This window comes from Eretmochelys imbricata, chromosome 1 (assembly GCF_965152235.1).
Source record: "Eretmochelys imbricata isolate rEreImb1 chromosome 1, rEreImb1.hap1, whole genome shotgun sequence".
NCBI lineage: Eukaryota > Metazoa > Chordata > Testudines > Cheloniidae > Eretmochelys > Eretmochelys imbricata.
The window spans coordinates 243,789,004-243,814,658 of NC_135572.1; the positions used below are offsets into that span (position 1 = coordinate 243,789,004).

Genomic DNA, 25,655 nt, shown 5'->3' on the forward strand with positions numbered 1-25,655 from the left:
TACCTGCTCAGACCATCTGCCAACTTATCCTGTAATCCTGTCAGAGAGCAATGATTATAACTTGGTGTTCAGTGTACCATTTCCACAGCCAAGCAGCTCCTCACTGTCTGTTTACATAAACCACTGTCGTGGTACTACTATAAACGGTCTTGCCTTGAAAGAAAGGAAAAAGTTTCCATACATGACCACAGATCCTGTGATGGAAAAGATGAGCTCCCCATCACAAACTAGAAGCATTTACTACTGTCATCTTTGGGGGTAGAAGTGGAGAAAATGGAATGCCTTTGCAAACTTGATCTAGATTCTTCCACCAATTTAAACATAATAGCATTTCTTGTGGAATCTCAACTGCCACATGTTCAAGATCATAGAACCATAGACTTGAAGGTCAGAAGGGACCATTATGATCATCTAGTCTGACCTCCTGCACAACGCAGGCCACGGAATCTCACCCACCAACTCCTGTAACAAACCCCTAACTTGTGTCTGAGCTACTGAAGTCCTCAAATCATGGTTTAAAGACTTCAAGGTGCAGAGAATCCTCCAGCAAGTGACCCAAGCCCCACACTGCAGAGGAAGGCGTCTGCTTGGGTGATAGGTGGACTTGAACTAGACTTGCAAACAACAACGGTGATGTGTGGGATACTGAGTCACAAATGAACACAATGCCACGTGGCCTAACATTTTTAGACCAGTCCTCACAGTCATCTATCTGTTCATTTGTCTGAAACTGACAAGGTCTGACTTACATCAGTTTTGGGTTAAGTATACTCTCACTGCTGTTGGGTTTAGAACAGCTCCTACAAATTCTGTTTGAGTTTGCACTGAAGAGGATTTCTCTTTGTTGATCTTGAACCCAGAGAGGTGAAAAGCTTAAGAATGTGATGTATGGTGTCTGACTTGCTGAGGAGAGTTTTCCTGAATTGGACAGTAGTCATGAATAAAACTATAATACCTTGACTCCTTAAATGTGCTGTTCCTGTGACAGACAAAGACTCTTGGGGTTAATGACAAAGGCAGTTCTCTGTAGTGGTAGTGTGATGTTGCAACTACAAATCTTAAGTATTTCTTGTGAGCTGGATGGATCAATATATGAAAATATGTGGTCTGGAAATCAAGAGCTGCAGTCCAATCCTGAGAATCTAACATAAGGATAACTGAGGCCAGAGGGGCCACACTGAAATCGAAAAAACAAATTAAGGCATTTAGCTGTCACAAATGCAGAATATGCCACCACCCTACTCTCTTCTTAGGGACTAAGTTAATGAGAATAAAAACCCTTCCCTCTAAACAGAAGATTAACTCCTTCCATTGTTCCCAGTGTAAGAAGGGGTTCCACCTCTTGATTCAACAATCTCTGGTGAGAAGGGTCCCTGAGAAGGGAAAAGGAAGATTGGTGGGGTTTAGAAGTGCTTGAAACTGAGCTGAGTAACCTTTTTCAATTATAATTTCTAGGACTCACCGGACTGCGGTAACATTGTTCCAAGCTTCTTGAAAATAAAATCAACTGCTTTTGACTTGGGAATAGGGATATTTTAAGGTATGCCTACATTCCACACCCCTTTTGGAGACATGTACAGTATATCCACTACATGCTTCCTTAACAAGGATATAAATAGCAGTATGGACAGTAAAGCACTGCTTAGGCGAGTAGAATACAGACATCTCTGAAACCTGTAGGTATGTACTCTTTACCCACCCAAACAGTACCTCACCCCGCCCTCATCTACGCTGCTGTTTTTAGCAGCGTAATGTCCTGCTGTCAGTCTTTCCCTGCCACAGTGAAAGACTCCAGCAGCAGGGGGGAGGCAGCGGAGAAAGGTTCTGGCAGATACCCACTGCCGAGCCTTTCCCAGCTGCATCCACTCAGTCACAACCTTTCATTGACATATGCAGCTACACACTGCAGTGTGGACGCAACCTGCTTTTCTGCGAACTTCACGAACACTACATGCTGCCACAAGTGACGTGCAGTGTAAACGAAACCTTAGATGAGGTTCCCAACAGCTCTAGATGGAAAACTGTTTTAAGCTGGCATGTGATTCAATGAAGTCACAGTAGCAGCAGAGGAGGGTCTTCTATGAAACTTTTATTTCCTTCCGGGCAATTCGGTGGTATGACTGACAGGAGGAAGCAGGAGCTTGTCTTGAATAAGGTTTGTACCTAAACTGCTTCCTCCTGGGCAGAAAGATGTAAATGCCCAAGATCTGAGCACAGCCCTAAAATCATTTAGTGAAAGTAGACCATTATCAGTTTGGGTGATGCAATTTAATTTCCATCAAAAAGAAAATCTTCTATTGCATTCTGAACTTCTCTGAGAATACCAGAAGATAGTAGCCATGGTATATTTCAAAGAAATGGCTATTGCCACTGACTTAGCTGCAGTATCTGAAGCATTGATTACTGCTTATAAAGAGGTGCACGCAATGAGTTGTCCTTCTGAAGTTAGATATTTTAATCTTTTGGGGGGGGGGGTGTCTCCTTTATCAAGGAAGTCAGACACTTTGTGCCCACTTTCATACTAATTATCAGCCTCTCCTTTCTAAGACGACGACTAGCACATTAATAACTTTTTCTGACAAAGTTTCGGCGGCTCCTCTTTCGGTGTAGTTTTTGAATGCTGCTGCCTTATCTTTTCCTGAGCTGGAGCAACCATCCGTGACCCAGGTGTTGGGTGCATGCAGAAATACTAAAAGTCTGAAGAATGGACTTTGTATATTGTATTGGCTTTTTCAGAATATGGTGGAATAGAGGTTGGAGTATGATGACCTTCATTCACAGGCACAGTGAAGGTTCAGGCAGAGAGGAGTGCAATATGTCCAAAAATGTTGTATGCCTTTTCTTGCACAACCTCTCTTGGTATTTTCGGCATCTCTGCCACCATTCAAAGAAGATTTAGAAAAAGTCCTATACACAACAGGGAGAGAAGTGTAAGATACATCAGCTTCACTTGGTGATGAAGATATGCCTGCAGGAGCAACTTTAGCACAATAATGCTGCTCCTCCTCATAAACATGTGAATTCTTAAGTTCTATACAGGAGAGCTATGAGGTGGTTGCTGTTGTACCTGGATTTCTGTCAAGAGGGATCTGGATTTGAATCGAAAATAGAAGCAGGGCTTCCTGATAATGACACATGTTCAAGGTGACCAGTATGGCCGGGAATGAGAACCATACGGGTAACTAGTGGGTAGCCAGAGTGAGGGATACCAAGAAGTGGGTCTCTCCCTACATTCCATGTGCCTACTATGACTCCTCGCTCTGGAATCCCTGTCTGAAAAGTAGGAGTCATAAGATTGTGGCCTAGGTGAGTATGTGGTGACTCCCCACCGTGATGATTCAAGAGAGAAGCAGTACAATTCCTCCACATGTAGCGGAGGAGCAGAGCTAGCAGAAGTTTGACGGCCTAAGGAAAGAAAATTCTTTACTAGCGACAAAGACGTCCCTGGTATCATAGCAGTTTGTATTGTGGCAGATATTTTCACTATGGAAGACAATAAAGGTGACTCTGGCAGTACCGATACAGTTAAATCCCCCATTACATAAGCAATCCTCATCTGAAAGGAAAGACGAGACTTTCCCCTCTTTCTTTTGCTAGGTCCCTGGGACCACATCTGTGCTCCTTAGGGGAGTGGTGCTGTCCCCTACCCTTTTCATCTCCTGAGGAAGACGTGACAGCTGGAACAGTCTAGGAATGCTTTCGCGAAGAAGCAGGAGCCTTGAAACTTGAAGAGCCAGTGCCTACCGGGGTACTTTCGGAAGAGTACTGCTCGGAGCCAGAAGATTCTTGTCTGCCCTTATCCAAGGAAGGTCTCATTTATTTATCTAAAAGAATAAATGTTCAAGCACATTTTGATGGTCTGTACCCCTGAATTCACCCCTTCCACACTTGGTACATCTTGGTACAAAGTATGCCTTGGGTGATCTTATTTGAAAACCCATAATTCACTGGTCAATGTTGTCCTGGCAAAATATGTGTTGCAACGTTGAATTTCAAGTTATGAGATTCCGCTGTATGGTGTTACTGAAACACATTCAAATTCTGGGAGTAGCCAAACTACTTCCTCAGAGACAAAGGGCAAACTGAAACCTCAGTCAGGTGTAAACAAGATCAAACAGGCCATCACCTGCTTACATGGCTATTCATTGGCAGGAAAAGGGATATGGATGAAAGTCTACATCTTAGCAAAGAAACAGCACAGAGTTTCTGACGAGGAAGATTGCCTGGCTCCCTGCTGGAGAAGCCTCTCAAAGGAGGGAGAGGACTATAAAAGGAACAGCATTCACGACACTTGAAGAACAAAGAAAACAGCACTGGACTGGAGGAGGTATCTTGACTGAAAGAAGTTCAGCCCATAGGACTGCTGAAACAGGTGGTGAGAGAGACTCTGCTTTGAATTTACTCTAGCTGGTCACTTATTTTTCTTGTAAACAATTCTTTCATGCCTCACTACTTGTATTCATTTAAAATCTCTCTCTCTGTAGTTAATAAAGTTGTTTTATTGTTTTATCTTAATATGTGTTTGAATTGAAGTGTTTGTGAAATTCCATTTGGGATAACAGGATTTGTGCATGTCATTTTATATTAATAAAATGATGGACTTGATATGAACTTGATATGTCCAGGAGAAAGCTGAGCAGTACAAGATGTACATTTCAGGGAAAGTCTGGGATTGGTAGCATGCTGCAGTGTGGCTCAAGAAGTGGCTGGCTGCAGAACTCATACAATGTAGCTGGGAGTGACTTACATGCTGTAGGCTGTGTGAGTGCAGACCAGGAGTGGCAGCTACAGCACAAAGCAGCGTAAAGGGAACCGCAGGTAAGAGGGCCAAGGTGACAACTGTTCATCAGCATAGATTGTACCCTGGGTATGTCACACATGCACCCCAGGCTATTAGGGTTTGTCTGGAGAACAAGTGAAAAACAAATTATTTCTCAGTGATATGTCCCTCACAAGAAAAAATAATAATGTCAATCACTGAATAGTATAGCTGTGCCACACAAACAGCAATATTAAAAACCAGCAGATTTTTGGTCAGCCATGAAGTTGACCACCTGGTACTGGTAAACAAATAGCTAGAAATAGTTAACCCAAACTAAAACCTAATAAAAATACTATCCTAATTACTAAAGTATATTAGGGACTTGAGTAATATTAGTGGGGTAACACAAATTATGGGGGTGTGATTTCTAAAGTGCATTAATGTGTTGCACATCAGTGGGTCCACAGAGTCTCCGCTGATGAGCACTAAAGATTTATTTGTGTGCTTTCGGACTTGTCTGCACTTGAAACACTACAGTGTAGACACTACCTATGCCAGTGGGAAGGGTTCTCCCATCGGCACAGATAATTCACCTCCCCAAGAGATGCTAGCTAGATGGATGGAAGAATTCTTCTGTCAACATAGTGCTGTCTACACCCAGGGTTAGGTCATCTTACCTATGCCACTCAGAGGTATGGATTTTTCACTTCCCTGAGCCACAGGACTAAAACTAACTTTTTAGTGTAGACCAGGCCTTTACAAATTACTGTTTCAAACAGCACTACATTAAGGCATGCTAGCAGGGACTACACGGAACAATTAATGCACCCTAGTGCGCTTTAGAAATCACACCCTTGTAGAATTCATTACACCACTGTGTGGCCAAGCCCTAAGAATGTAACTATATACAAAAATTCCAGTTTAAGGACCACAAGTGCAAGAGACAGGGAAACTGCTCTCAGTCATGGGTGATGAGAAGGAACTGAGGGATGGCTGGCCCTGCTCCACCCTTTATGCCTCTGGAAGGGGTGGGGGCTCTCCCTGGTACAGGCATGGTCTCAACAGGCACTACTGGACCAAATATTCCAATTGAGTGCATGGGGTGTAGGCACACCACAAGCAGAATATATATAGACAAGCAACTGAAGAAGCTTAGATTCTGTAGCAAATATGAAGACACACTTTAGAGTCATGGTACAAAGTTGAGAATCAGTTTCAATAAGTATGGATGGATGCCTCCAAATGTATTGGGAACAGAGAATCTGAGGCTACACAGAACAGAATTCAGTAGCAGAGATATTATAATTGTGAGCATGAGTGTCAATTTTGATAGCACTTATAGTAACAAGGTCAGCAAGTCTCCATCTGACTGCTTATGCAATCAGCTAGGAAGGTGTCTACAGCAAGAGAAAAAGAAAAAAAAATCACATTGTCAAAAAATACTAGATTCAATTTCGCACAATATCTAATCTTTCATTACCAATTATTTTTAAAGCCATATACACCTATAACAAGCAACTGAAAAAATATACACAGTGTTTATGAAAAGGAAGACAAAATACAAACTAGTTAAAGACCAGCAAAATATGAACATGAAGAATAAACTGTTTATATTCTAGTAAATTAAGTAAGATCTTGCTTTTGCCACCTAAACATTCATGGTAACCTATTCTGTGTTAATACCCTCCACTGAGAACCTCGGGTTTGAGCAGAGAATCTGATCTCTTTACTCTGACTTTTCTAGATGTATATAAGAGGATATTTTCAGTGTAATCATGTATAAACAATCAATAGCTAGTAAGTATTTTCGTCAGACACACTTACTTCTCAATAACAAAAAGTTATTGCCGGAGTTATAAACTGTAACTAGGTACACAGAATTCACTCCTCAGAGTAGGAGGGAAATAAGTACTTTCTTCAGTTAATGAAAAAGGAAGTTGGAAGGTTGGTGGGGAGGTGACAAACTTTAGGAATTTATTTTTTCTGGATGATTTTAGCAAATTGTATGTTATGATATTTCAGAATTTGTTTAATCAATAACTTATTCTAACCTGAGCTGCTCAGCACTTCTGAAAGTCAGGCCACTCCTTCAAGTACTTAAATACAGATCTGGGCTACGTCTACATTATGGGCACTACAGCAGCATGACGACACGGCTGCAACTGTGCCACACTAGCACAGTAGCATAGACACTTTCTACAGCGATGAAAAGGGGTTTTTCCTTTGATGCAGGAAAGGAAGCAGCTGTAGATAGTTCGATGAAAGAATTCTTCCGTCCACCTGCAGCATCTACACTGGGGGTTAGATCATCTGAACTACAGAACTCAGAAGTGTGAAAAATCCACACCCTGGAATGCAGTAGCTATGTCAACCTAACTTTTAAGTGAGACCAGACCTTAGATCAGCAATACTCAGACTGAGGCTCGGGAGCCGCAGGTGGCTCTTCAATGTGTCTCCTGCGGCTCTTTGCAGCACATGATATTAAAACACTGATTTAATTATTAACCACTTTAAGTTATTAACCAATCAGGATTCTTTTACTACGTTATTAACCAACTGCAGAATACCTGGTCAGTCATTTTGCTGTGAGAATTAATTAATTATATATTCTACTTGCCTTACAGTTTCTTCAAATGTAGTGTAACTAAAGTTAGGCATCTAAAGCAGTGATGATCAGACCTCAGTGGTTCAGGAGCCAAATTCTACTACATATACAAACAGTAAATAAAACAATGAATTCACACTACTGTGGCTCTTTTGGGTAATGCTGATCACTAAGTTGACTCCTAAACCACTGAGGTCTGAGTATCACTGCCTTAGATGCCTAACTTTAGGCCCACTACTTTTGAAGAAACAAAGAAACAGAATTATGAAACTGTTAAGGAGTCTGATTTCAGAACTTAACAAGATTTGCAACCCATGGAGAAAGTTTTAAGACAAGATACCTATACGTAGCATTTTGTGAAAGTGTTATCAGCTTCGGATAAACTTCTTGGTCATATGGCCTTTGGAGAAGTTCATTATAGGAGTCTATCCTCAACTCAGTTAGATGGGAATTTTTCCTTACGGTAAAGTCATTCAAACAGCTTTGTTGCATGGAGCAAGAAAGTGCTCATGGCAACTGTCAGTTCTCTTTCTATATAGAACTTAATTTTGAAAGTAAAGTGAAGCAAATTACAAAGTAATAAGAGAGACAGGTATGTAACCAAAGAGTACGAACTGTGAATATTATTTACTTCAAAAGAAAAAGTTACTCATGAAGCCACGTGTATAGAAATTAACGAGCTACAGGATGTCAGCACGCTGAAGAGAACTGCAACAGAACAATACTTTGTGTGAAGTCCTGTAAGGAAGAATTTCTCAAGCAATGTCAAGAGGGGGAAAAAAAAAGTAAATATTTTACACATTGTAGACAAAATGGCATATTAACTAAAATTATCCAAGCAACACATATACACAAGACACCTGCTAAAAAAAGGAAGAGTATCAGATTTTGAATCATAGAGTCTAGAAAAATTAAAAGACCTATTAGGTCATCTAGTCCATCTCCCAGTGAGTACTGTTCCTTACTGTCCATTCCTAGTTTCTCCCTGATTAATCTGCATCAGATTCTTTTACTTCAGATTTATTAAATTGCATTTGTCCAAGATAATCTCATTTTAGCATCTTCCACTCATATTAATCTCCTAGGTCACTCTGCATGATGTGTGTGTAACTCCTACCACCACCTACAACTTTACAGATTTTTTTCCATTTCCTTCCCCATTACATACAGAGTATGTATTCTTTACAGAGTAGCTGTAGAAAAATTCAGCAATATATTCATATTATAGCTGTGTAAATCTCAAAGGATGTAGATAACCTGATGCTGGCAAAGAGCTCTGTCACAGCTTTAACTGAGGAAGCCCTGACTCAACTCTTATGACTCAATCATGTTCAATCAAATATAAATAAGAAGTGCATACCGCCAATTTAGAATAGTTTTTTTGGACACAAGAATCAATACTTTCCAATTTGGATACTTAAAGTCAGCCACCTAAATCATATTTTGACTTCAAATGAGCTGTAGGGCTCAGCATCTCTTAAAGTGCAGTTATTTATTTTGAGATGCCTAGCTTTTGTCATGAAAGTTTTGGCAAGATCCAGAAGCTCCTGTTAAGTCTTCATTGGATGAAAGTGCTTCAAATGAAAATTAAACACACAACATAGCAGAAAGAAAACATTGGTTTTGATTTGCAGCTGATCAAGTCCTTTAGTTTACACCACATTTTCATACTGGACCGTGGAGCCATCAGTACTTTCAGACCAAATGCTGAAAACATGATAATTGTTTTTAGTTTTGAGCTGAACTCGTTCTTCAAACCAGAAATAATGGAGATTGTTATTCAGAGTGATTTCCTTTGATTTTTCAACCTTTATTTTTATGTGTAAAAAGTGATCAGTTGTCATTTCAATAAATGTATTTAAACTTAGTAAGGTTTTATAGATCACTTCATAAAACTGGTTTCTTTTCTCCCCACCCAATATCTACATATAACAGGTTAATTTTTGTATCAGAAAAATCTTTCCCAACAGCTCCTCTGCACAACAATGCTTATTGCAGCCTCACTGCCTGGCAAATATATCCTAGGCTTCTCTGAGTTTCATTGGAAAGGGATCTCCAATATGCAGCTGGGAGCATGGAGAGATGACATGGCGGAAGGAAAAGGGGAAAAGAAGATAATACTGTCAATGGAGGTAAAAAAATCAGTACAACTCATACACTTACGTAATGAGCGTCGTCTTTTGTTCTTTAACTTCCTTCTTTTATTCATTCCCGCTTTAGAAGGAGATTCCTCTTTGGCCTTTGGCTGGCTGGCAACTTTTGAAGAGTTCTGCTGGCTGAAGTGTGTGGGCACATGACGAGCCAGCCCTCCCTGAGATGCAAAACTGGCATTGCACCCACCAACCACACACTAAAGGGAAACAAAATGACAAGAGAATATTGGGGACTATTTGTGGCATTCATTCAAACGGCAGATAGTCTGCACAGAATTGATTTGTTATAGTTTAGTTTTTTTAGTTTACCTTTTCTTACTTGAATTCCAACAAATTAGAAGCAATCAATTCAAGTTCTCAAAGTGCACGAAATTCTATCCAAGAACAGAAAAACTCTGATACAAATTCCCATCCTAACTTGTGTCACATATTTTTCCAGTGAAACAGATTACTGTACAGAATAAAAAAGTTCTCTCAAAGCTCAGAGAAAAACCTTAGACACTGTACCTACAGCTCTTGTTGCAAGAAGCAGATCCATACACTCTCCTCCTCAATTACATTTCCCCTTTCAATTCAAACTTACCCCTTTTTCAAAACCCTCCATTCATGAACTAGCTCTACTCTGCAATTATTTTACAACCTTATTTACCTATCAAATATAATGTTCTCTTACATCTACCTCTTCTGCCCTTCCTTGTGACAATTCATAGTTTGAGACTGTTTTTAAAAAGTAGTTTTTGAGCTTAACACTTACTGTGAAGTACTATACTATTAATAAAGGATGCTTATTTTTTAAAGATACTGTAATACATATCTTACAAATTTTAAGTACCTCAGTTATTTTGGCCTGGTAAGGTTACTTTAGCAAATTTTTTGAGAAAATGCATAATCAAAAGATAATGACGGAAAACAAAACAGAAAAACAAGACGAGACCAAGAAATCTCCTGGTCATAAACAAAAGAATTATGGATATAGTCAGTGTTCTCATATCTGGTTATATGAAACAATTCGACAAATGGTAAATCATAAAACAATGTTTCAACAATAAAATTCAATATTTGTCTTAATTTTAATTAGTTTTAGTTCATTGACAAAATATTTTAATTTCACTTTGATTAGGAGCTGGGGAGGGAAACCTTCCCTCCAGGGCCACACACTTGAAAATGGAAGTAGGGGAAAAAAAGAGTCTGATGCTCCTTCTGGGATAAGAATGGATGTGAGAGAGAATGTAATATTAATTTTTTCAGCTCCCATTCCAAGCAACAGTGATAGTTAACTGTACTAGTAGCTGAAAGGAACTAAAATATCACTGCCCCAAAATGAAACAATGTGCTCTTATTTCTCTTTCCCTCGCTACTATCACTTTGTTGTTTTGAGTTTGGGCTGCATCCTCTTATTTCCCATCTCACTTATGAAAACACCCTTGATAGTCAGGCACTGCAGCGGTTGGAGGAATTGGGGAGGCTGTAACTCTGCATGTAATGACAGCCATGTGCAGACCAAGAAATAAAACCACAAACCTCCTCCTCATATACCCTGACCTTGCAAATCGGGCTGAATGAAGGGAGGAGATGGGGCTACCACTTAGCATATTCTGCTCCCTCATTCCTAACTGAGCCATTCTGAGCTATGGAATAGAGAATGCAGGCCATGATCACACAATGGGCAACTCTATTCTGGGAAGCAGTGACTCTGAAAAAGATTTGGGTAATCAGCTGAACATGAGCTCCCAATGTTATGCTGTGGCCAAAAGAGCTAACATGATCCTGGGATGGATAAATAAGGGAATTTTGAATAGGAAAGGAAATTTTATTTCTCTATTTGGAACTGCTATGACTGCTATTGGAATACTGTGCCCACTTCTGGTGCTCACAATTCAAGAAGGATGTTGATAATTTGGAGAGGGCTCTCAGAAGATCCACAAGAATGATTAAATGATTAGAAAACATGCCTCCCAGTGACAGACTCAAGGAGCTCAATCTATTTATTTTAACAAAGAGAAGGTTGAGGGGTGACTTGATTACAATCTGTAAGTATCTAAATTGGGAACAAATACCTAATACTGGGCCATTCAAGCTAGCAGAGAAGGTATAACATGATCCAATGGCTGGAAGCTGAAGACAGACAAATTCAGACTGGAAATCAGGCATAAATTTCTAACAGTGAGTAATCAGCCACTAGAACAATTTACTAAGGGTTGTTAGTGATGGATAATCCACCATAATTTTAAAATCAAGATTGGATATTTTTCTATAAAATATGCTTTAGGAATTATTTAGTGAAAGTTCTATAGACACTCGTTATATACAGGAGGTCGGACTAGATGAGCACAATCATCCCTTTCGCTTTGTAACCTACGAATCATATATAAGCACCTAATAAGTGCATCTGTGGACAAATTAAACACAGTGGTCCAGGATCCTAGTATCATTTACACAACTGTAAAGCCGGAGTAATACCAACGTGACTTCAATTACTCTGAATTCATAGTGACGTGAATTAAGAATCTGAGTTTAGTCATGTAAAAAAAAAAAACAATGAACTTGTGCCAGCGGAAGTAAGTTGTTTTCATCCTATCTGAAAGCATAATTTCTAGCAAAAATTGTTTCTTCTGTAGTTCTGAAGTCATTAGAAGCTGGTGACTTCTACATGAACACAAGATGGCTTCATGAAAGGAAACAAAGTCACTAAAATAAAACTTGAGGTTCTCTACTATTTAGCCTTTATTTAAAAAAACAGTTTTTAGGTGACAAAAAAATAGTTTTTAGGTGACACTTGAAGTTGTGTTACACAGCCTTCTTAACTTTCACTTAGAAATCTTCCTAGCTCCATTAGCTCTGACAAGATTGGAGCAAAGCAGAAAACCTGACCCAAAGTAGAACCACACTCCTTGCAAAATTTAAAGCCACACTCTTGGCAATGTGTGCAAGAGCTCAGAAAATAGTCCCTAAAAAAAAAGGAATATTATAAGCATGACAATATTACAAACTTATTAAATGAAAGTGAAACAGTAATACATTCTACAAATATGCCAGATAAATGTGTACCAGGCATGTTTCTGGAAGGCAGGTTCATAAGACACAGTGGTGTTTCTAGTCTGTTTGGGTGGATTACACAATTGGTCAAAACTTGCTAGTTCTCCAACCACACACAAGATATTCAAGAGCTTCCCCATAAAAATCAGCACTTGCTCTATCCAAAACTGAGTTCTTTTCCAGGTCATAACTGACACAGCATACTTACATCTAAAAAGCACCCAAAAATTTATAAGTTAAGCAATTGAGCCTGTAACCAAGATACAAAAGTATTTTTTATAAGGACCATTTGTTTTACTTTGTCTTCTTGTGCAACATAGTTTGACAACAGTTGATTATATTATTACAGCTAATTAAAAGAATATAGTATACCACAGATGCTACAGAACACTTTGTAGTCAAGAAGAAATAGAAGAGAAAAATGTCTTACCTGTTCTTTTCTTTTTTTCTCTAAAATAATATATCCAGCAATCCGTTACTAATGGGTTATGTCTCTTCCTCTCCAAAGATATAGGAGCAGTTCAGGCTGTCATTTCAGGATCTCTGGACTTTAAATCCCATCCAATCAGCTTCCCACCAAATACTTATACAGCTTTAGAAGACCTCTGATAAATCAAACTCAACTATTATGCATAACTTTAAACCTCTCTCTTTCAGAAACTCAGATCTAAGGTTTTTTTGGTTTTGTTTGTTAATACCATAGGGTGGGTCCGGATTGGTGGATATGTTACTTCAAGAGAAAATAAGTTAACATGTAAGAAGTTTAATTTCTCCAGTGTACCCATACCCACCATTACTAATGGGCAGTAATGAACATTGAATTTAATTTACAGAATAGGTAGGGACAAGCAAGAAATAGGTAGTAAAGAAATAAAACAAAAGATCGCTATAATCTTTTAAATATAAACGCTATTTTGGAATTATAGTTTATATATAAGAAAGGATGTATCTATACAAACTCTCAGTGCCAACTTGCATTTTGAAAAGTTTTAACTAGACATTCTACCATAGATTTCTCTTAAGAAATCTGCACTCTTTCTGACCATACAGTTGTTTTCATTAATATGCTAAACAATGGTTTTCCCCTCCATGACACTTGTAAATATTCCAGCACCTGATCCACTAAAATTATAGCTTTAAAAGCTTTCACTATGCCATTTGTTTTTGGTTAAAATCTGCACTTTTTATCCTTTATAATACTGCCAACTTAACAGCTAAAATAACTTCAAAAATTCAATCTTATCTCAAACATTCAGGTCCTGTTCCTTCTTTCAGAACTTCCCAATTTACTGCCGACTAGCAAGATGTGTTCCCCTCTAATATCTAGCAGCACGTGGATGGGAGTATAACATTTAGCAGTTAACCATTCCAATTATATTGAAATATGTAAAATATACTTTTTAATATTCCCCTACAGATTCACAGAATACCCTATGTCAAGAATAAAAAAAGTTCTCTCTTCGCAAACCAGAGCTTTTATTTTAGCCAGACCTTACTTTCTATGGTCAGGTTTTAAAGACAAAACTTTTTTTCTCCAAATTTAAAAATCTAAACTTAATTCAGTCATTGTATTTATTTTGAGAGGACATTATTAAATCCTAAAATAATTCTAAGTGCCACAATGACTATGCTGCTTGGGTGGGATTTTTAGAAGCATTCAGCCCTGGCCTAAATTCTGACTCCAAGGGTGAACAGTTAGTCTAAAGCTGAGCACTTCTGAAAATCCAACCCTTGGGTATTGACATACCTCAATTCTGGAAGATGAAAACATGGAACACTACCTACAGGTTTTAGGAAGTAAAGAGCAGATATATTGGGTCAACATTTAAATTTGATGGGACTCTAACAAATAAAGAAGAGACTCTTAATGGTCTGAAAAAAGTTATGTTGCCTTTGTATTTCTATTAGTTTCAACGAAATGATGTCTCTTTTTGACAGTAACAAATGTGAAATTTTGCAAATAAATCCAATCTTGATGTTTCAAACATCTGTCATCTGCATAAATCCTACAGATCTGAACACTGGTATTGCTCAATTATCAGTCTGCTTAGGCAATCTGCCTTAATATTTTATATATCCTTCATGTGCAAGAGAGATGTAAGAAACTCACAATACACCCACTGGAATCATTTTATCTGGGAAGAAACAGTTACAATGTCCTCAATATGGAATCCTGCATACAGGGATATTTCTATCCAGGGTTATAATTTCCAAGATTAAATCTCACTGAATCCTTTCTAAGTCAATAATTAATTGTTGCATCTTGCCTTGAACTTCTCACTTCTCCCAAGCATATGAATCCTTTCAGCAAGAGTCAAATTCCTGTTGATTTTGTTGAGGAAACTGTTTTTTAAGAGTGTTTAGTACATCTAACAGCTTAATCAGGTCAACTTCCTTTCTCTGTTTGCTTTATCAGGATATGGCATAAAAAGGGACACTGCAAGTCAGTCTCATAAGCACTACAATCCACTTTGTGGAGTGATCAGGCTGGCTGAGATCATTAAAAGTTCAATATTAATCGTGTCTGTGATAAGCAAACAACAGGACAGTCTAAGGAAGTATAAGGCAGACAGTCTCTCTTCTGGAAGAGGTAATCAGTTATATGCAATTATAGCTCTCTGAAGAGAAGTACTCCAACAAATTACCACCCTTGGTTCCATGTGTGTGTGGACTACCACAGCCCAAAAGATCTAAATCACTTGACTGAAGGAAACATCTCATACTACTCATGATGTAGCTAGGCTGGCCATAGTCTTCCATCAGTTCCTTCCTAAGGGAGCAAAAACACTTTCATAACCATAATCAATTAAAAGAGAAATACCCATCATTAACATAATCCTCAACTCTGTGGGGAAAGTGGTGTTCTAATAAGAATTCATTCAAACATACAGTGTATCTTCGGGGAACAACATGTAAGCTAGACACCCAACTCTATACCCATAGCCCTGAGCAGGACTGTACTTAGGTGACTAGCCCATGCCATCATGGCTACATTGCTATTGTTAATAACTAGCTCCATCAAAGCTGGCTTGAGTACACCGATAGGCGCTGCAGTCATGCCACCCTTTTGCAGTGCAGACAAACCTTCAGTGGTTGGCATGAGGGTTTACATACTTCTTAAAAATATATATTTTAATCCTATTTAATGTAATGGTGCACACTCTCATTAACCACATAAATGCTGAAGTCTTTTCTAATCCAGCACATCTGAATGCCTCAGCGGTATCTATCACAATAAATTCCAGGCTAGTTTTTTTAAGAGTTTGATTCATACATTCCCCCCCCATACACACACACCCTTTTAAGCTTATCCTTCAATTTAATGAACACATCTTTTTCTTGTACTAAAAGAAAGGGTGCACAGCAGTACCCACTTTACCTTCTTTACAGTTTATTAGTCTCCTCTCTAAACAGTCATTTCATAACTCTCCACATAAGAAATCTTTCTAATCAATAGTAGCTCTTCTCCCCTTTTTTACTCTACTCTTTTTGAAACAGACTGACCAGAATTGAACAGTTTTCCAGACAAATCTGTACCATTGATGTATATACTGTTATAGTTTCATTACTATTTTCTTTCTCATCCTTTATAAATCCTAACACTATTTGCCTTTTTTTTTTTTGAGCACTGCTTCACAAGGAATAGAGATTTTCATTGAGCTGTCCACAATGGATGTTTACACTACATTGTACACACAGGTCTGTGGGACCTAGAATTATGGACTCAGTTCCAAGCCTGCACACTTGAGTGTGTACACTGCATTGTAAACCTGGGTTTACAATTGCTGGACCCAAGTCTCAGTTGTGCTAATGCATCCATACTGTACTACACAGACCTTCTGACTTGGCTCTGCAGCTGGAACCGAGTCTACACTGCAAAATGACATGGGACATGAACCCAAGATACACCAGGACTTAGCTCTGACCAACCAGAAGCACTAGGAGGATTCTGAGTGCTTGCTTACCCTGAGTCATACCCGTGTGGACAGATGAGGGTGGGCTCAAACCTGAGTCAGAGCCCAGGCTTAGCATGCAGTGTGTACATACCCAATACATCCATTTCTTTTTCCTGACAAGTCTATAGCTAATTTAGAACCTAATAATGTGTATGAGCAGTTCAAACTATTCCTTCCAGTATGCATTATCTTACATTTGTCAACAAGACATATGGCTTAACTCTGATCTGCTCCTCTGAAGTTCCTCAATCTTCTATTTAATCTTTTGCCAAGTTGAGAACTATTTTTTCCAGTTCCTTGTTTTCTTCTAGCCAGTTTCTAATCCAAGATAAAACTTTGCCTCTTACTCCATATTAGTTTACAAAGCAACTAAGTTTAAGGATTTTTGAAAATCCAAACCATTTATATCTACCAGTTTTTTTTAATTGCTGTTTTATAGATACATTCAATTACTTTTAATAGACTACAGGCACAATTTTCTTTTGTAAAAGCCCTGGTAGTTGGTTCCTATCACACACGTTTTAGAATTCTCTGATTTTTTTCAACCAGTTTTCCTGGACTTGAAGAAAAGCTCCAAGGTCTAATTCCTAGAATCAACCCTAATGCCTTTTATAAAGATAGGCACAACACTGACTACCCTTCCAGTCCTGCTATAGGAGCCCATGCGATTTTAATTAGACTACATTTTTTGTTTGCAACTCAGCCACTACATTCTTGGATGTGTACCATTAGGTCTTTTTAAACTGCAGTACTTTATTTGTTCCAGCAAGTCTTCTTGCCATCTCAGTCTGACAGTGCCTCATCTTTATTAGCTAAACATGTGAAGGTCCAGTGTAAGACTCCTTCCACCCCATACAGTATCTTCTGTAGTGAAGACTGATACAAAAATCAGTTAGCATCTCCACAATTATCTTTCATTCTTATGAGATGCCTTCAGAAAACTAAAAGGATTTGAATCAGGACTCTCAGAGACACATCACCTTAATTTCCACCACAATAATACTTAGCTCTTGAACTGTAAAACCCATGCCAACAAGTAGAGAGAGTTTAAGCTGGGATGTACAGAGGTGCCCAAGTTCTGTGATAAAATATGGCCAAAGTCTCATGCTGATGGGATTAGCCACTACTATCATTAACGGGATTGAGACCCACGTGAAACCAAAGCATTGGGGGAGGGGGTCATAGAATTACTCAATCTCTTGAGTTTGATCAGAACTTTTGCTATGACAAGAGTCTGTGGAAATGCATTTCTTCCCAGTGCCTTCTATAGAACATTGGCAGCTCAATCTTCTGGAACGTACCTAATAGATCTCTCTGGTGCCACCCAAAAAAGCTCTCATTCACTAACTATCCTTATCCCTTAATTTTGGTAGGTCCATTACCCATTTATTAAGCACATCTGCAATCTTGTTTTCCTTTTGTGCTACGTAAATGGCAACTAGGAATGTCCTGTGGGGGACAGCCCAATCTCACGTGTGAAAGGCTTCCTAATAAAGGAAGTGAGATTCTTTTTTAGCACTTATACGAAACACAGCGGCTCAAATGTCAGTTCTCTGAAAGTCCACTGTGCTTTCAAGAAGCCCTCATCTCCATAACATTAATATGAAGCTGCTGCAATACCTGAAGAGACCAAGTACTTGAATTGTGCAGTCTCTCTGCATGGGTTCACAATCCCACTGGAGTAACTGGAGATTAGGAGAAGTCCATGCCTAACTGTAGTTTGACCCTTGATCTGCTACCAAGTCAGCAAGGCTAGGAAGTTGTACATTTCCTGAATGCCATACAAGGCTCTGTGGCCACATGAATGGTCTTGCAGTATACACATTTGTGTCGTGACTAATCCATACATTGTTTTGGCCTTCAGCAGTGACATCAGTAGCACAGTTCCTGTTGATGCCTACTCTGGCAAATCCTGCCTGCCAAATCCACAATGTTCTGGATCCCATCATTGGGCAAGAAGGTTTTGAGGAGAATCATGTCTGAACCATGTAGGACTTCTATGAACTTCAGTGATCTTTGTGGGGACAAGACAGAATGTTGGGTAATCAATCATGAACACTAGTGGCTAGCACGCAGAGACATTATGAAATTCTCCTTAACCGGGTGAAGTTTGGCTCCTCAGGAATTCATGTAAGGATTGGCTTTCTAGGTATCAGGAAGCCCTCCTTGAAATTACAAGACTTCCCACCTTTTACCAGGTATCTCAGGTTTGATGGGATCAGATTTCCTGCAATGTCTCTTGCTGGTATGACGGAACTCAAATGATTCTCAAAGGGGATAATTTGGAGGGATTTCTCTGAAGTAGCTTTTGTAACTGGATATTGCTGAGGATCCTTTGTTTGAGCTGACTGGGGTCATCAGGAACAAAAGGTCCCAGTCAACCTGAAAAGAAGTTTCTGAGAAGCAGATACCGACCAGGGTTAACTATGTGCTAACTTGTAGCAAACACAGGGCTTCGCTGAGAGTAGGAGTTGAGTGTGTAAATAGGACTCAGAATACTTTGGCTTCTGCTAGGATGCTGAGCAATTTGACTTTGGGAACTCCTGAAATCAGACCCAGAAGTCAGCCTCTTGAAAAAACTTTTTCCTGTTGTACATGAAGGATGACGAATGGATAATATACTTGAAACTGGGGGGTACAAATTCTCTTTGGCCTTAGTGAGACTAGACACTACCTTTCATCAAAGAGGTTTTCTTGTGATATGGCAGATCTTTGAGCCTTTAATTAATACTATATGAAGGCCAGATAATCATAGCCATGTGTCTGTATCATCAATGCTACCTATCCTCTCTGCCATACAACAGGCAAAGGATGACTGCACCTCATATCCGAATGCACTCCCTCACTAATCATGTTCTTGAAGGACAGAAGGTGGAAACACTCTTCCATTGCTCAAAATGGCATTTTCCAAATGAAAGACAAGTGGTTACCAGTGTAAGCCATTAACACTGCAGTCCAGAAAACCTTAATAAAGAGCATCCAGCACATCAGATCAGAGGTGGGCACCCATACTGTTAGTTCAACCAGTCTCGGCACTGGCCATAGCATATTCTCCATCCGGTCAAGTACAGACAGTAAAGACTCTGCCCCCATACATATGTGTATATATGGGAACAGTCTACTCCCCAATACCTGGAAATCATGGCACATGGGTGCTTTGATTACTTCAGTCTGATTTCTGATGCTTACATTTGGTGCTAGATTCTCTGAAAGGAACCAAAAAAAGAGGGCAGTAAGCTCCACTGGAGATGCAAACGTCCCCCCTTGTCAAAGCTACCACAGGAGGTGTTTAAAAAAAAAAAATCACTAGAGTTTAAGAAAAATACACCAGACACGCAAAGAATTAGAGGATAATAGGATGAAATGCTGAAATTACTCAGACAGAGCCATGATGTGCGCTACTGACCAATAGTTATAGTCTTTAGAGAGTTCTTTCACCAACCTTAGCCAGAAAGTATTGGGAACCGGTTAGCAATATCAGTACATTTAACATAAGATGCCTTCATCTAAGACAAACTGCTTGGACGTTTAGATGTATGAGTTCTCACCAGGCCTATATGCAAATGCATTAACCTAAAAGCTGAAGTCCATTGGGGCTGGGATCTTTATAGAAGCTTCTGTCTTTTGCTAGGTAACTAACTATGACAACTATAACTGAAGATGAAGTAATTCATCATCATTTGTTGGGTGTACTTCCCTCTAAAGACTATATTTTCAAAGGCAAATGTCTCTAAAATTGGATTATCTTTTACCTAATCTTTCATGGGCTACGATTCCATGATTTATAGCAATGTCTTGGTTGAATGCCTATGGCTTTCAATTGCTTGTTTATACCATACTAAAACTTTGACAGGAACAATCCTGATGGCCTGAGCAGATTGATGATAAAAAAAATGTATCTGACATCTCTAACTGCTACATACGGACAATTAGGATAGGCCTATCTAGTCAGGATTAGGCCCAATACAAGTTTGCATGCCACCAGAAAGCTACAGGAAGAGATGATCTTTCAGAACAATCACCACCACTTGCTTCCATTTATAACGCAGAAAATACCCATTTTAAATCTCAAAGTGAGATGGAATTAAAGGAAAAGTTTCATCTGACACAATAACTTTCAAAATTGTTTCCAGGACTAGCAGCCAGAGCTGGATCAGTTACTGGAATAATCATATCTGGAGGTGTTAAGGATCTCTGACCCATCTGTTGAGCTTCTAAAAATAGGAGCCATCATCTCCATGCCAATTTAATTCCCTTAAACAAGCTTGAGGGCTGGTAGTGAACTGCCCTTTGTCATTCATCCTCTCAGTTAGAAATCCTCAGATTATGTTATGCAGTTTGCGATGAAAAGCAACACTTTAGTTTTCATACAAGGTTGGAGAGATGGATTGCATTTTTTCATCTCAGACTTTGACCGTAGCGTCTCTTTTTCTGCCATGACGCAAACATGAGCTCTGCAGAGAAATAACGTCTGGCAGAGGTCATTATAACAAAAAAATTCTATTTGAGAAATATAAATGCCTTAAAAAAGAAAACGGAATAGAGTAGCCAGGAAAAAAACAGTACTACTTTTTAGAGAGAAAAAATACTACCTAGGTAAGTTATCAAAGAGGAAGAAAAGCCCAAATTGATGTTCCATCAAAATGATGAACCCTGCATGGAGGGAGAACTTCAGACTGGAAATAGTGTGGGTGGGACTTACCATCAAGTGATCCAGGATTGACAGCTATGAACTGCCCCACTGTATCCATAAGAGGATGAAGCAACCCATTAATAACGGATAGGTGGATATGGGAATGATAAACACTACTATACCTAGAATCACAGGTACAGATTAGGGGGGGAGAAAGAGAGAGAGAGAGAAAGTTAGAAAATGCTATGCAAGAAATATAGTCAGCTATATGGACCTCTATTCCTGACTCACATTTCCTTACTATATTAAGAAGGAATATGCTGATCATAAATATCGCTCACTGGGTTTCAACTAAATTTTGTTTGCAAAATGGCTGTCATCTAGATGCAGGATTCACATGCTTTTTTATTCCTCAAGAGTGGAAGTTTAAAACATAAGAGTCATGCGTCCACCTGTTTTCAGCATAAACAGTAGGTTAAACTGGAAGCTGAGCTTCAGGAAAGACAGTTAAATTTAAGACTCCCATACCACTTCAGATAAAGGCATTGGGAATAAATGTATAATCTCTGTGGGGCAGGGACTGTGTCTTCATCTGTGTTCATACAGTGATGGAACCTTCATGTGCTATAATAATATAAATGATGAACGAAGTGCAATTGGCCAAAGTTTGTCTCTCTTGATACTTCTAGAAAATCCTCCTGTGTTAAAAATGTAGCCCAGACATAAAAAGTAGAATTGTTTAACATTTTCAACATACAAAACATGATTTCTTATAAAAACAGCTTACCTTGAAAGGTTTGTCCCCACTGTGTGTCAGCATATGCCTCTGTAACCAACTTTGACTTGTTGAAGGTGTATTATATACTTTGCAACCTTTCCACAAGCAAACAAATACCTAATAAAGGAAAAATAGGTCATTAATTCTTATAGAAGTCTAAAAACATTATTTGATTAGGTTATGAATACAAAACATGCTGGTTCAAAGGACACACAAAAAGTGTTTAGGCCCTGAATAAACATATCAGAATTATTTGCTTTCTCATAACAGCTTGCCCAGAATTTTGGGAAAGAAATAAGGCCCAAAGGCATTCATAACGGCAGTTCTCTGGAACAAAATTTTGGTGCCAAAGTACTTCCCCCCATAAGTAAGTTCAGGAGCTACACCATGAACCCTTGAGATATCTTCCAAATATTGAAATCCTCTAATGATTAATACCTATACTAAGAAAGGAAAAGAAAGCTCCAAACTGACTAATCACCCTTACATTCTTCTCGTAAGAGAAAGGGACAAAATGGTTTAGTCTCATATAAAAGCAACAACCCATTTCTTCTATATGAGAGAATCAAGTTAAAACTTTGTTTCAAGGTACTAAAAAGTATTTAAATAACTGTTCAACATTAGTGAATTTTTGGAGGCTCCAAACTAAACCACATATTCACATTATTCCCATCACAGCATATATCCAGACATATTTATTGTAGGATGAAAAAGATGTCCTTGCCCAGTATGATTTTTAACCCCTACCATAGGTAACTGGGTTTTTCTATGGGATTTATCACCATGGAATCTAACTGCTTCTGGATGATGGACGAAAAGGAATTTACTTCTAGATATACATATGAATTAACACTCCTTCTAAAGTGCCAATTATTTCTATGTCCATTTTTTTCCTTCCATAAAACTCAAACTTCTACTTTCCTGAGTTCTCTCTCCACATCCTCACAGGGTTCAAAATGCTGATGACAAAAAACAACAGCAGCAAAAACCCTCCAACATAAGCTTTAACTAGGCTTTTATTATTCATCATATTCCAAAGATTAACTGATGCCATACGCAGCTATGTTCAAGTAATTTTAAAAAGCATGTTTTAAATACATATTCACTTTCAAAAGACGGAACTGCTGAATTTGAAATTATTGTCTTTAATCATTATGTCCGGAGACCCTAAGTATGGCTTTCAAACAAACATGTATATACCATCAACTTGAAATAATTCTTTCTGTAATTTTTTGATCACTTTCCCCTGCACACACAGTTCTATTTAGCTTACTACAAAAAAAACAGATCTCAGTTCTCTGGTCTTTGGAGCAGAAACCTAAGCAGATGAAAAAGTAAAAGCTGTGCACTAAAGGGACACCTTCATATTTTGGCAATTTAAAAAGAGTAAAAAGTTATTTTATATATACATCCACCCCCAATCTCCCAGGCCAATTTTTGTGATTTTACATGTTTTTTGCTTTTCTATTCTATCCAAACATATTAATTGCAAAATGATTAAGTAAAAAACCATCATACAGAAGTGTCTTTAAATTGATAGCATCTCTTTTAATTAATTTTCCCAGGTATTTTCTAATTTCATGTCCGTGGGTAAAAAGAAAATGATCACTTTGTTGGCAGCTTTGATGGAGCAGGGAGCACTGACATGAGGGGTTGGGGGGAAGGAAGAGGAGAGATGAGATCTCAACCAAGAGCAACTACAACTGTATTCCATGTGCTGCTGCTTCCCTCTCTCCTTTTCCTTTATAAGGGGGGGGGGGTTGTTAGGTGGCTGCTTCCTTTTCCCCTTCACCCTCCCCCTCATGCTGCAGGGGAGGGGGAAGAGGAAGAAAGGGTATTGCATGTTGCATTCTGGCTCCAGAGCCTGTCCTACTCACCACTGTTACTCGTGGATGGTGAGGGTGGCAATGAGATAGTGTGATTGGCTCCTTCCTGGAGGAGGAAGAAGGCTGCAATGGTTTGCTGCATAGGCGAACAGCCATTTTCAGCTCCCTGTTTCAGCCCTACCCTTAAACTAGTATGTTGGATCTCCTTTGATGGCAGGGGCTGATCATCATTTGGGGATCCGGAACGGATTTTTACTCAATGGCAAAACTGTGAAACTGCCATATGGGTTTTCACTTTTCACCTGGCATGCTGGACATCTGGTTTTGGGTGTTTCAATTATAATTGTTCCAACTTTGAAAGGTTCCAGTGTGGCTGGTGGGTTTTAAAGTGTTTGACTGAGGTCCATATAACGCAATGGGCTGCATGAGGACTGGTCCTGGACACAGCAGCTCATGATGGGTGGGTATGCCTCTGTCCCATGTACCATGTACCTTACCTAGCTCATGGCTTTCCTCATGTTCTCTCTCCTACCTCAGGAAAGGGAGTGGGATGGGATTCTGGCTTCCATCAGGGTCCTTTAACGGGCCTGAGATATAGAATGTATAGAATGCTCCTGGAGGTAATCTAAACCTGAGGGTGAATGTGAAGGCCATTCACAAGGATGGCCTTCACATTCACCCTCAGGTTTAGATTACCTCCAGGAACATGTGCCATTTGGGGCCCACACTGAAAAAGTCCTATGAATGGTTTGGGTATTAGTTCTTAACATATATTTTATATATCTATATATCTATGCAGCTTCTACATTTAATCATACTATGTTGAATGTGCCCCATTGTTCCCTTGCCTATAATTCTTGTTCTCTACAAACTACAGTCATTGTGCATAAGTAGGTCTGAAAACTCCACAATAAAGCCATGAGCTATTCAAAGCCATGAGCTATTCACCTACAGGTGGTGCACATACACCTACTCTTGTGAAACAAACCTGACAGTCTCTTTCTTACCAAATTAAAGAATTTTAATTTTTAACAAAAAATTCCAAACTACAGCAAGGCACACAAATGGACAAGTGTAGACAGATTGCAATTCAGACACTCAGAGCTTCATGCAACTTCTCTTTTCTGAAAACAAAAGGATAGTCTATCACAGAGCAGATTTTGTAAACTAAAAACCCCAAGAATACCAAATTACACAGAAATATGCAAACATTAAAGAAACATGAAAGCTTCAAAAAAACAAATCCAACTTTAAAAAAGCCTGAAAGAGTGGAGTGTGTGAAAGCTGGCAGAATACTGATGTGGACTAGCAGTTTTATTGCTGTAATCCAGATTCCATGCGTAACGGTTGGTGAACATATGCAGAGATCTTCACATGGCAACTCTGCATATTTTGCGCACGGTAAAATGTCTGAGACTGGCTAACTGCACTGCAATGCCTGCGATTGAATATTACCTAACATCTACCAGGAAGATTAAGTCCTGCTAAGGAATAACATTAACAAGATACAGTCATACCATCAAGTCTCCCTTAGTAACAGACTGATCTAATGAGTTATTATATCCAAAACTGGACAATTCTAAATTCTATAGAAGTTAATGACTTTTAATGCCCTATTTGTAGGGAAGATCCTTGTCAGAACAGGCATGAAGAAACTGAGAAACACTGATCACAGACTAGTTTAAGTAATGATTCTACCTGTCCCAGGAATTTAGGATGAGTGACTGACACCACTCTAGCTGAAGCACTTTACATGATATAGAAATTGGATGGGTCTCTAGTATTTATACCTAATCCAAAACCAGTTTACTCTGAAATGACATCACTGACACGAGGTTAATTTTATGGCTTTCAATTTATTTTTTTAAACTATATCGTTTTAAGAAACTCAGATTTCTATGAGAAC

The 25,655-nt window shown here is 38.9% G+C and overlaps 1 protein-coding gene across 7 annotated transcripts in view; it reads right to left on the reverse strand.

The window, feature by feature from the left end:
• AEBP2 (AE binding protein 2) overlaps positions 1-25,655 on the reverse strand; it is a 90,217-nt gene that overhangs the window by 33,627 nt on the left and 30,935 nt on the right. For all 7 annotated transcript variants that reach the window (XR_013347121.1, XR_013347129.1, XR_013347122.1 and 4 more), the window contains exons 3-4: positions 21,933-22,040; positions 9,531-9,717 (exon numbers count right to left, since the gene is read on the reverse strand). Coding sequence is in view for 2 of the 7 variants with exons in the window: in XM_077826577.1 (XP_077682703.1) it covers positions 9,531-9,717; positions 21,933-22,040 (295 nt within the window). In the remaining 5 variants the exon portion in view is untranslated. The remainder of the gene's footprint in view (positions 1-9,530; positions 9,718-21,932; positions 22,041-25,655) is intronic.